At 41.4% G+C, this 12,269-nt stretch overlaps 1 protein-coding gene and 1 pseudogene across 2 annotated transcripts in view; both read right to left on the bottom strand.

Annotated features, from left to right (window-relative positions):
* Positions 1 to 922, bottom strand: part of LOC311140518 (myelin-associated glycoprotein-like) — a 42,184-nt pseudogene extending 41,262 nt beyond the window's left edge. The window contains exons 1-2 of the transcript in view: positions 877 to 922; positions 96 to 289 (exon numbers count right to left, since the gene is read on the bottom strand). The product of the transcript in view is annotated as a myelin-associated glycoprotein-like (transcript). The remainder of the gene's footprint in view (positions 1 to 95; positions 290 to 876) is intronic.
* A 4,837-nt stretch (positions 923 to 5,759) lies between these two features.
* Positions 5,760 to 10,680, bottom strand: LOC311140523 (sialic acid-binding Ig-like lectin 5). The gene is made up of 9 exons (XM_084175606.1): positions 10,618 to 10,680; positions 9,913 to 10,072; positions 9,349 to 9,735; positions 8,770 to 9,090; positions 8,271 to 8,528; positions 7,855 to 8,151; positions 7,413 to 7,539; positions 7,116 to 7,197; positions 5,760 to 6,962 (listed from the first exon to the last, which is right to left on the bottom strand). Exons 2-9 carry the CDS (start codon positions 9,971 to 9,973, stop codon positions 6,540 to 6,542), a joined length of 1,956 nt encoding a protein of 651 aa, XP_084031732.1. The 5' UTR covers positions 9,974 to 10,072; positions 10,618 to 10,680; the 3' UTR covers positions 5,760 to 6,539.
* Positions 10,681 to 12,269: the final 1,589 nt, after the last annotated feature.

Below are 12,269 nucleotides of genomic sequence, written 5' to 3'. Positions count from 1 at the left end.
AGTACCTCCCTGAGTGCTCTGTACCTATATTACTGATGAGCAGGGTGCAGTTCCTCTGGTGCAGGTCCTCAATGAGCTTGGTAACTTTTATGCACGATGTCTGTGCGCGTCTTGAACACCACAGGTGGGAAGAGCTGAGGGTAGGGCTGGCCAAAGTACCAGATGCCGTGGATGCCGCGGTACGGCTGTATACCGGACGGGTACATGAATGTGCAGGTGATGACCACGCAGGAGTTGGTCATGGCCGAGATGTACCTGGGTACCCACATGTTCCAATGGCCACTGACATCTGAGAGAGGGAAGGAGTGAGATGGAGGGAAGAGTGGAAATGGGAATATTAAGCGTGAAACTGTAGACCAATGAACAATCAATCTACAATACATATAAAGTTTCAAATTGAATCACTGAGAAAAGATGAACAGAGAGACAAAGAGAGAGAGAGAACAGAGGATGAAATCATGAGGTTCTCCCTGGGTGAGATGGTAAGAGCAGAGACCCTATGTGGAGGAAGCATATGTCTCACTCTCACCACTGGCACGCTGTTTGAGTGAGAGGGACAAGGTTGAGTCAAGATGGACGCCAGCCATCCAACAGCACTGGAACAGTAGGCTGATTCCCTGCTGCCATGTGTGCCAGTTGGACCCTGTGTCTACTCTGTACCCTTTTGTTTGCTGTAAGTTTGACACACTCTAAAATTAAACTGGGTCAATACAGTAAAACCACCAAATCAGTTTTACATTGCAATTGTATATCTAGATTACTGCATGTCTAGTATATCTGTAGTCTTCAAGGGAATTTCCACAGTCTGAGTTATTGTGGTGTAATTGATTAGTTATTCACACTGACAAGCGGGAATGAGAAACATAAGAGTTTTACCTCTAATGATTAGCAACAGCGGCAGAAGCAGCTCCAAACACCACATGGTGTCTATTTAACCCTGAACCAGAGACCTCTGCAACAGACATCTGACATCAATTACTTCAAACTTTACCATTCTGTTCTGGACCAATGGAGCCCCATGCTATGTTATATATATTGAATATATATGGTGACATATAACTGCAATGGTTAAATTACACTATTATTTTTTACAAATGTTCACTAGAGGGCGCCCAACCAAACCCAGACAGCTCGACAGCCCTCTGCCTTTACCCTTATCACATTTGCCATTTGTAGGGAATTTGAACCATATTGCTGTTCTAAGCTTTAGTTATCAGGGTGAGTGAAAGTACATGAAATAACAGCACATAGTCCAGTCTGTGCTGTTATTTTCTCTGGGCTAAAGGTGATGCTCTATGTGTTTGCAGCTGCTGGAGCTGCTGCTGGAGGTGCCTGTCCTGATGGAGAGAAATTAATACAGTCATGAGTAATTCAGAAAGCACTTCACTTGTCCGTAACATTTTTGATAATACAAAATCAGTTGAGATTACAATGTGTTACCACATCTATACAACTACTAATGATGATTTCAATATTAAAAATACTTTAATGATAAAAGGGACCCTACTTTGACATGTTACTCTCTGTCAGAGAGAATAGTCGAGCTGCCCAGATGAGGACCCACATCCTGCCTCCACTGCCTCGATGAATCAACCACAACACCAGGGTCTGTCCTCTTTCACCTCTCTCTCTGGTCCCCTTGTCTGTGTCCACAGGTCTGGAGCACAGAGAGAGTATAGAATAGCATGATAAATAGTGTTATGATAATATCTACACATACAATTGCCAGCTGTGTAAGGGGAATACATAGGCATTCATAACATCCGACATGAACGTTTTTATGATTGTTACAACCTTCTTAGCACATTTTTTCAACTGTAATTTAATGCATGGAGAGAAGATGTCAAAGTTCTAGTAATGTTTTATTTTACCCTAATTGTCTGGAATTTATTTAGAAACCACATGGTAGCAGAGTAATTATATACAATTTTACCTAAGTTGTCATGGAGATTCATTTTAATAAACAAGAAACTACCAATTGTTTCTACCAAGAGGCAGGGCCAGGAGGAGGGCATGGGCCCGGATCTCTGGGAGGTCCATCTCCATCTCCTCCAGGAGGCCTGGGAAGTCCAGTTTCTCCAGACAGGAGGGCCTCACTAGGACAACTTTAGGCTTAGCCACCCCCTGGGCCTTCAGCACCTCCAGGTTGGCCTTACGCCTCTCTTCCAGGCTCTTCTCCGTGTCCTTCTCGAAGGCTAGCAGGGGAAAGAATGCTGTTATTCTGGCTGATCAGGAGTTCTCCCACAGCATCGTTGACATCCGACAGCTTGTTGTTCTCAATGGACTCTTTGAGTGTCTCCAGGAGGTTCAGGCTGTGAGATACAACATCTGCTACCATGGCTCTAGGAGAGGGGAGGTTGGTTATTAGCTTAGGGCATACAGCAAACACCACAAAGCTATTTCAATCCTGGATGATTTCATTAAATGTTCCTAGGCACTTAATTGATTTAATTCAACGCATCATTGATTGGCAATTCAATTAATGTCCAAACACCAGAATACAGACATATTTATCTGTCTCTGATTAGAAAGAAATAACAAACACTGACATGCACTCAGTCGTGTCATTGCACTGCAGCCCTTGAGGCCCGGGAAACATTATCCCTAACGGCTTCATTTGGGGATAAGTAGTAACATCTCAGCCTGCTAATAAAACATTGTATCAAAATGTACGAGGTTCATTGTATGAATATAAATATGTTTAATTGGCAAAACTAAAATTATTCTAAGTGTTAGGTAAACAAACACACAATCTTAGCTCCAACTAACTGTCTGGTCTACAGTACTAATGTATGCTACTACCTATGCCTTACCTTTGACCTGGATGAAAAAACCTAAAAGCATTTTTTCATTTAGGAGAAGAAACAAATATTCTGATTAACATTTATACCAGGGATGGGCAACTGGTGGCGGTCCTCCTTTTGTTGGCACACATATCAATTTCCAAAGACCCAAAAATATATTATAATAATATTTTTGGGGGGAGGGGAACTCAGTCGGGGTCTCAACTTGCTGTTGAGAGTTAGAATAGAAGAATAGCAGTTTTTCTCTTGTTATGCCAGTCACTGACAGTCACTCAATTAGCCCATGTCAGCAAAACAATTTTGCGATTGGTAAGTTAGTCTACCGGCCAGCTACAGTGGGGAAAATAAGTATTTAGTCAGCCACCAATTGTGCAAGTTCTCCCACTTAAAAAGATGAGAGAGGCCTGTAATTTTCATCATAGGTACACGTCAACTATGACAGACAAATTGAGAAAAAAAACCACAGAAAATCACATTGTAGGATTTTTAATGAATTTATTTGCAATTTATGGTGGAAAATAAGTATTTGGTCACCTACAAACAAGCAAGATTTCTGGCTCTCACAGACCTGTAACTTCTTCTTTAAGAGGCTCCTCTGTCCACTCGTTACCTGTATTAATGGAACCTGTTTGAACTTGTTATCAGTATAAAAGACACCTGTCCACAACCTCAAACAGTCACACTCCAAACTCCACTATGGCCAAGACCAAAGAGCTGTCAAAGGACACCATAAACAAAATTGTAGACCTGCACCAGGCTGGGAAGACTGAATCTGCAATAGGTAAGCAGCTTGGTTTGAAGAAATCAACTGTGGGAGCAATTATTTGGAAATGGAAGACATACAAGACCACTGATAATCTCCCTCGATCTGGGGCTCCACGCAAGATCTCACCCCGTGGGGTCAAAATTATCACAAGAACGGTGAGCAAAAATCCCAGAACCACACGGGGGGACCTAGTGAATGACCTGCCGAGAGCTGGGACCAAAGTAATAAAGCCTACCATCAGTAACACACTACGCCGCAAGGGACTCAAATCCTGCAGTGCCAGACGTGTCCCCCTGATTAAGCCAGTACATGTCCAGGCCTGTCTGAAGTTTGCTAGAGTGCATTTGGATGATCCAGAAGAGGATTGGGAGAATGTCATATGGTCAGATGAAACCAAAATAGAACTTTTTGGTCAAAACTCAACTCGTCGTGTTTGGATAACAAAGAATGCTGAGTTGCATCCAAAGAACACCATACCTACTGTGAAGCATGGGGGTGGAAACATCATGCTTTGGGGCTGTTTTTCTGCAAAGGGACCAGGACGACTGATCCGTGTAAAGGAAAGAATGAATGGGGCCATGTATCGTGAGATTTTGAGTGAAAACCTCCTTCCATCAGCAAGGGCATTGAAGATGAAACGTGGCTGGGTCTTTCAGCATGACAATGATCCCAAACACACCGCCCGGGCAACGAAGGAGTGGCTTCGTAAGAAGCATTTCAAGGTCCTGGAGTGGCCTACCAGTCTCCAGATCTCAACCCCATAGAAAATCTTTGGAGGGAGTTGAAAGTCCGTGTTGCCCAGCGACAGCCCCAAAATATCACTGCCCTAGAGGAGATCTGCATGGAGGAATGGGCCAAAATACCAGCAACAGTGTGTGAAAACCTTGTGAAGACTTACAGAAAACGTTTGACCTGTGTCATTGCCAACAAAGAGTATATAACAAAGTATTGAGCAACTTTTGTTATTGACCAAATACTTATTTTCCACCATAATTTGCAAATAAATTCATAAAAAATCATACAATGTGATTTTCTGGATTTTTTTTTCTCACTTTGTCTGTCATAAGTGACGTGTACCTATGATAAAAATTACAGGCCTCTCTCATCTCTTTAAGTGGGAGAACTTGCACAATTGGTGGCTGACTAAATACTTTTTTCCCCCACTGTATCTAAACTTGTAGTAATCATGGTCGAATTACCGACCGAGGGGTCCCCATTGATTTTGTAAGTCACTCTTACTCAGATATCATATTAAAAACTGCAAACATTTTTCTCCACCTAATGGCAAAATGTGTAGAATTACAGGAAACTAGCTATAAAACTGCACATTTCTCACTCCGCCCCATGGCAAAATGTGTAGATTTGCAGCAAAATTGCTTTAAAACTGCAACATTTTCTCTACGCCACATGGCAAAATGTGTAGAATTGCAGGAAATTAACTCTAAAACCTAAAAATGTTTCTTTCCGCTGTCAAGAGGGGAGCCCTAAAATGTTGTGCTCACAAGGTGGGGGAAACAAAGGATAGGGCCGGCTCTGACTACATGTGTGAGTATGGATGTGGGTATCCAGACCCATGAGCCACTGCAGCACCCTGTGATGAGTTGATATTTTTTGTGGACTCCACCCCCATCAAGGTTGCCCTGCCCATCCCTGATTTATACAATTGGTAGCCTATAATTACTGTTAAACGAAATTTGTGGAGATGGTAGGTTGGAAATAGCAAAAAGAAATCACAAGTTCTACCTTCTTTTAACAGATTTTGGAGAACAAACAACTGAAAATACATAAAACCATTAAGTGAGGTAGTGCCTCAATATAAAACAATACTGCAACAATGCACACATATAAATAGAAAAATATTCTCATAGATGGGTTAGCTGACAATGTCATAAAAACAATACTCACGCATCAATGGAGCAGAAGGCCGTTTGTTGTGGTGATTTTGGATGGCCAGATATCTAGCAACAATGACACGAAGCTGCCATGTGGGGAATCGTAGTTGGCTCGTTTCAGCAAGTTTTATGTTGTTCTTGATACTATGTATTTTATTGTGGTGTTTTTTGCTAATATGGCAAAAAATTGCTAGCTAGCTAACCAACAACTGTAATAATGTATTTGAGAGACAACAAGTACTCATTGTGCAAATGTATTTATATTTTCAAAAAACATTGGAGATGAAATATAGTTTACATGTGGTCAACAATCTAAGCCAACCCGTCTGTTTTACCCCAAAGTTGCGCACGCGTCTATTTGGTTGCTAAACAACCAACCTGTCTATAGCACACAACTTTTAAAAGCATAATGTACTTTTTTTCTTGATTCATTTCATTTGAGCTCTCTGGCTAGCCCAAAATGAGAATTACTTATCACATTTTGCAAAACAGTATATCAGTATATCAGTATTCTATGTACACAAAAGTACTGGTTACAACCACACATACTACCTAATATTCCCACCCACTTGTCAATTCGAAATGCAAAAATGAAAGGAAAGAGGAGAAAAACAAGAAATGGTTTGACCTCTCTACTTTTCCAAACCACATCTTTGTCAGTCCTTGCTCATGATGACAAAACCGAATCGTTACAAAAGTAGAATTACACTTTACAAAAACATTACCAAAATGTGCTTCTACAGTATGTACAATTAGAAATTATTCTTAATGAAATTGTACAACCACCAGGCACGTACAGTACCATCTGATACAGGGCTGTAAAATAAAGCATTTCTAAAACTACTAACTACAGTAGTTTCAGTTATTAAACAATGTCTCTGTATTAACATAAAACATTCAAACTGGATTCAGCACATGACGAAACAACACTAAAACTATTAACCACCGTAGTTTCAGTTGAACAAAAGTCCCAGTATCAACATGAAACATTCAATCTGGATTCAGAAAATGATATAAGGACCCATGGCTGTATAATACTGTATGCTATCCCCCACTTTTTCTCGCAAAATTGCTGTGTCACTCACCACCCATAATAGCCTTGACGTTGGAGTAAAGCGCTGTATCCTCATCTGTCTCTGCTGCTGGCTTACCGTTCTCTTTCTCCTCATTCTTCCCCAACATCTCCTTCCCCTCCTCCTCTTCCTCCTCCTCCTCCTCCTCCTCCTCCTCTCCTCCATCTTCTTCTCCCCCTTTCTTCTTCTCTCGTTTGATTTCGGCGTACTCTGACTCTATGGTGGTGGTCTTCTTCTCTGCCTCCTCAGGAGTCTTTTTCTTCAGTTGGGAGTAGTTGATAGTTGCGTAGTCCACATCTTTTGGTTCTTCCCCTTTGGCAGAGTTTTCTGCGGCTCCACTGGTCAGGGGCCCTCCGTTTTCAGCTCCCTCCCTCAGCTCCAACTGCAGAGGGGTCTGTTCGCCCCCCACAGCCTGTCCTGCATCTGTCTATAGAGTACATTATAGAAAGCACTGTGTTACAAGTATTTTGTTAGCTTGGTGGTCCCAGATCTGTTCATGCTGTCTTATCAACTCGTATTGGCATGTCAATGCTAACTGAATGTTGGTAAAGCTGAATAAAGAAAGAAACTGGTACTGGACCTGTTGGTCTTCACATGCCACCATCTCCAGGTTCATGAAAGGGCTTTTGGAGTCTGAGTCCTTTGGGATCCTCTCTTTTTGTCTAAGAAAAATATTACAAATGAAATATCTCAGTAACTATATTTTGGAGGGGTTAGCAAGCACGTCCATTACAATATGTTGCAAGGCATTGGCACTTTTGACAATATATCTGATTCTCTTGATAGTAAATATGAATTTCTAAAGACAATCTGCAATTGATTTTAAAAACAACACTCAGTTAACACTAACTGTACTTCAGTAACAGAATGCATGTACCTTTTACATTTCCCTGTCAAACACAGGAAGATACAACAGATGGTGGCTGAGAAGGCTGCACCAATCACAAATGCAGTAATCAGTTTTAGGTCCGACAGCATAGCCAAGATGTCTTTAGATACTTCCTCTATAAACAGAAAAACACATGTATGCTTTTAGAAGTGGCTCCAAATACTTTGTATCCTCTTATTTTCTTTTTAAATTAAATAATAACATAATGTTAATGTTATAATAATTATATAATGCTATAATGCCTTCCCGTTCCTTCTCTAAAAAGAGAACAATAACTCTGTATGGGAAGTGGCACACATTACTTAATATCCTCTGGAAGAAAAAATATAAATTTTCCGACTCTACATGTACAGAACGTTCCTCAATATTGCAATGAGTGGGATTGGGAAGCTGTTGCTCTCTAACCAAGTAACTTGACTTATATATTTACCCCTTTGCTTTTCTTGGCTCTTATTTTGGGTGACCTGCAACTTCTCTCTCACTACACCCACCACATTTCTGCTGACACACTCCACAGTGTTGTTGTTGGTGTGGTTTATAACAGGAAGGCTGATGGTGCTGTTCACTGAGGACCCGAAAGATGATGTAGTGGGGCTGTACTTCTCTGTGTTGAGCTCCAGCAGTGGCCATTCTATGAGGGGTAAGGGAACCCCCTGACTGACACACAAACAGGTCATGACCTCTGCCTGATCCACACACCCAGAGCCAGGAAGAATCACAGGATGGTCTGGAAAAGACAGTGAAGAGAGAGATATCAGTGATAGATTGATGCTAAAAACAATTCCAGATCTTAAAATATGAAATGAGTTTGTATATTTCAATCAAGTTTGTACTGTTTGTACTTACACATCACAGTGACAACAGTGGAAGCTGTCATAGTCCTGTTGAGGTGTTGCGCTGTACACACATACTCCCCAGCATGTTCTCTTGTCACATTGGAGATGGTGAGAGTGGCCTTTTCAGTGTAATTCTGAAGTGGGGCACTTGTCCTGTTCTTACTCCAAGTGATGTCAGATGGTGGGTAACTGTCAACACTGCAGGTCAGACCCAGGGTACCATCCTCCTTCACTGTTTTATTTCCAGTTATTTGGGGGTCTTTCACATCTTTAGTGCAGAGAGTTTCTAATTTTGTATTGTTACACATACACTAAATTCAAACTACATTGGTTGAGGGACTAATTACAATGGATCATGATTAAAAAGCAAGGGAAAAGGTCAAAGCCATGACATAACTGCGTATAGCCTGCATATTGTATAATCTGCTTGTTATCAAGGTTATTCCTAGGTTTCAAAGATTTTCTGGAATAAGGTGTTTAATGGAAAATGTAGGTGACATGGTACTCACATGTCACATTCAAAGTTACTGTCTCTTCAATTTGACGTCTTTTCTGAAAGGTTACTTGACACGTAACCTTCATGTTGTGGTGCTCAGCTGAGGGGGTAAAGGTCAAAGTTGAGAAGTGGGATGTTGTGACGCTGGTCAGGTCCTCTCTCTTCTGTATGGTGGTATTGTCTCTGAGCTCAGTGATGTTGTCTCCTGTCCCTCTCCATGTCCATGTGATGTTAGGAGGAGTTCCAGAGCAGAACCCCGGGGCAGTGCAGGTCAGAGTAGCTGGTTCTCCCTCTGTCAGAGGAGGAGTCAACACTGAGGGCTTCTGGGTCAGAGCTGGAGACAGGAAATACAAACACAGAAGTGAGTTTTACATATGTGTACTAAACAGCAGTGACACATAATCAGCCTTAGGAGAGCAGCATTGATGTGCTAAGTCTGAATAGGAGTCTTCCCAGTAATGACATCTTGTCCTCTTATGAGAGGACTTTATAATAAGGGAGACTTGAGAGGGAACTTGGCAAGTGTGTACTGTGTACAATGACCTACAGTAATAGTCTGTCACTGTAACTGATAATAATAGTCATGAAATACCTCTCACTGTGATGTTCACTTTCTTGGAGTATGTATATGCACTTAGCAGTCTGAACTGATACTCTCCAGAGTCATTCTTTCTGATGTTGTTGATGATTACACTACAGTTCTTCTTTGTCAGATCAGTCTCCAGTAGAGACACTCTCTGTTTATAACCCTCCTGAGCTTTAGAGGGAGTTTCAGAGTGGATAATTATGTTTTTATCCTGATCACATTTGCCATTTTTAGAGCATTTAGACCATATTGCTGCAGTACGATTGAAGTTCTCTGCATGACTGAAGGTACATGAAATAACAGCACATAGTCCCTTCTCTGCTGTTATCTCTGCTGGACTGAAGGTGATGGTCCAGGGTGATGCTGTTGTTGGTGGTGTTGTTTGTGGCTGTTCTGATGGAGGGAAATTAATACAGCCATGAGTAATGCAGAAAGCACTTGGATACTACTTCACTTGTTCGTAACATTTGTATGATATAGTATCTATTGAGATATTTGCCATACCACTACTACTACCACATCTACTAATGATTATTACATTACCAATAGTAGTGATAAAAGGGACCTTACTGTTGCATGTGGTTCTCTCTGTCAGAGAGAGAAGTAGAGCTGCCCAGATGAGGACCCACATCCTGCCTCTACTGCCTTGATGAATCAACCACAGCACTGGGGTCTCTCTCCTCTTTCTCCTCTTTCTGTATGGTCACTATCTCTGTCTGTGTCTACTGGTCTGGAGCACAAGATAAGTGTGAACTAAAATATTAAATGGTGTTGTGATAATAACAACACATAGCAATACACATCTGATATTAATGTTTCATTACAACTTTATGAGTGCTACAGTGTAATTCATAACAAACATCTTAGCACATTTATTAAACTAAGATGTATTTTGCTATTATTCCTAGAGAGTATGTCAAAGAAAAAGTTATGGTAACAGTTTATATGAATGCCCTCTTCATAACACAATACAAGCGCATGTATAAATAACTCCTTATGAGTGACTCCATTTAATGTATTATAATGCCCGACATAGGCGTTAATATCTGCTCATAAATATCTTTAACCACATTCATAAATAATTATGCCTAGGCTATTTAAAGCCTTATGAAGCAATGGGTTGCAATGCCCTAAATGATTAATAGAACATTACCATTACATTACGTAGTCATAATCAAGTTTTAAGTCATTCAATGTAACGAGACAAAAATATATAATGGTTAAATAGCTTGTCTTTCGATCCATGCAGAAAATTTGACTTAATCAGCACATTACCTCTCTCTCAGTGTGCTTTCTCCTCCTCTTGATCAGGAGCCCTGTGTGAGACTCTAATGGGTGTGAACTGTCACTTCATGTCCCCAGTCTCTTCCTCCTCTCTCTTTCCTGGTGCTACAATCCAGGAAGTCCCTCTGTACTGTTTACCGTCCAGCCATACTGTACTGTATATAGACCATAATCAACCAACCCAGTAAGCCACCTTGGTTAACATTTACATTTTAGTCATTTAGGAGATGCTCTTATCCAGAGTGACTTCCAGTAGTGAGTCAATAAATGTTTTCTGTACTGGTCCCCCGTGGGAATCAAACCCACAACCCTGGCATTGCAAGCACCATGCTCTACCAACTGAGACACACACTGCAATCCCAACATACACTGCATTCCCAACACAGACTGCAATCCCAACACACACTGCAATCCCAACACATACTGCAATCCCAACACACACTACAATCCCAACACACGCTGCATTCCCATTACACACTGCATTCCCAACACACACTGCAATCCCAACAAATACTGCAATCCCAACACACACTGCATTCCCAACACACACTGCAATCCCAGCACACACTGCAATCCCAACACACACCGCAATCCCCATGCCTTTTATATTTAGATGCAGTTTTATTATAAGAAAGATTTCTATAAGATGTCTATAAGAAAATGCGTACATATTTCAAGATTGGCTGTTTGTAACATGTACATGTGTATAATATGGAGAATGCCTAGCATTGGATAGAGGTAAACTGGCAATATTCTCAATTGTTTAGAAGCCCTCTGTGGTCTTAGAAATTAAGTCATTTCCCCAATATGTAAGATCTGCTGCAAAAGGTGTACTGCCCATGTGAGTTAAAAACACATTTGCTGCCATAGTCTACAGTAAGTCACAAGTGTGCTAAATGCACTTATTATGAGTGGCTGGTAGCCTAGAGGTAAAAAGCATTGGGCCAGTAACCGGAAAGTCGCTGGTTTGAATCCCTGAGCAGCCAAAGTGGAAAAATGTGCGAGGGATGGTTAAATGCGGGAGACAAATTTTGGTTGAATGCATTCAGTTATGCAACTGACTATGTATTCCATTTATTATCAACGTTAGAAGCTATTGGGTTGTATTCAATATTGACCAAAAGTATGTGGACACCTGCTTCTCGAACATCTCATTTCAAAATCATGGTCATTAATATGGAGTTTGTCCCCCCTTTGCTGCTATAACAGCCTCCACTCTTCTGGGAAGGCTTTCCACTAGATGTTGGAACTTTGCTTCGGAGACTTGCTTCCATTCAGCTACAAGTCCATTAGTGAGGTCAGGCACTGATGTTGGGCGATTAGGCCTGACTCGCAGTCGGCATTCCAATTCATCCCAAAGGTGTTCGATAGGGTTGAGGTCAGGGCTCTGTACTGGCCAGTCAAGTTCTTCCACAGCGATCTCGACAAACCATTTCTGTACGGACTTCGCTTTATGCACGAGGGCATTGTCATGCTGAAGAAGGAAACGGCCTTCCCCAAACTGTTGCCACAAAGTTGGAAGCACAGAATCGTCTAGAATGCCATTGTGTGCTGTAGGGTTAAGATTCCCATTCACTGGAACTAAGGGGCCTAGCCCGAAACATGAAAAACACCCCCAGACCATTATTCATCCTCCACCAAAC

The sequence above is a fragment of the Coregonus lavaretus genome (assembly GCF_964263955.1).
Source record: "Coregonus lavaretus genome assembly, chromosome: 13".
In the NCBI taxonomy this organism is placed as follows: Eukaryota; Metazoa; Chordata; class Actinopteri; order Salmoniformes; family Salmonidae; genus Coregonus; species Coregonus lavaretus.
This window is presented reverse-complemented; position numbering and strand designations above follow the sequence as displayed.

Coding starts and splice junctions, on each gene's coding strand:
- LOC311140523 (XM_084175606.1), bottom strand. CDS start 9,973: ATGTGGGTCCTCATCTGGGCAGCTCTACTTCTCTCTCTGACAGAGAGA. Junction 9,091..9,348: donor AGTGAACATCACAGTGAGAG/GTATTTCATGAC, acceptor TCCTGTCTCCAG/CTCTGACCCAGAAGCCCTCA. Junction 7,540..7,854: donor GAGCCAAGAAAAGCAAAGGG/GTAAATATATAA, acceptor TTCTGTTTATAG/AGGAAGTATCTAAAGACATC.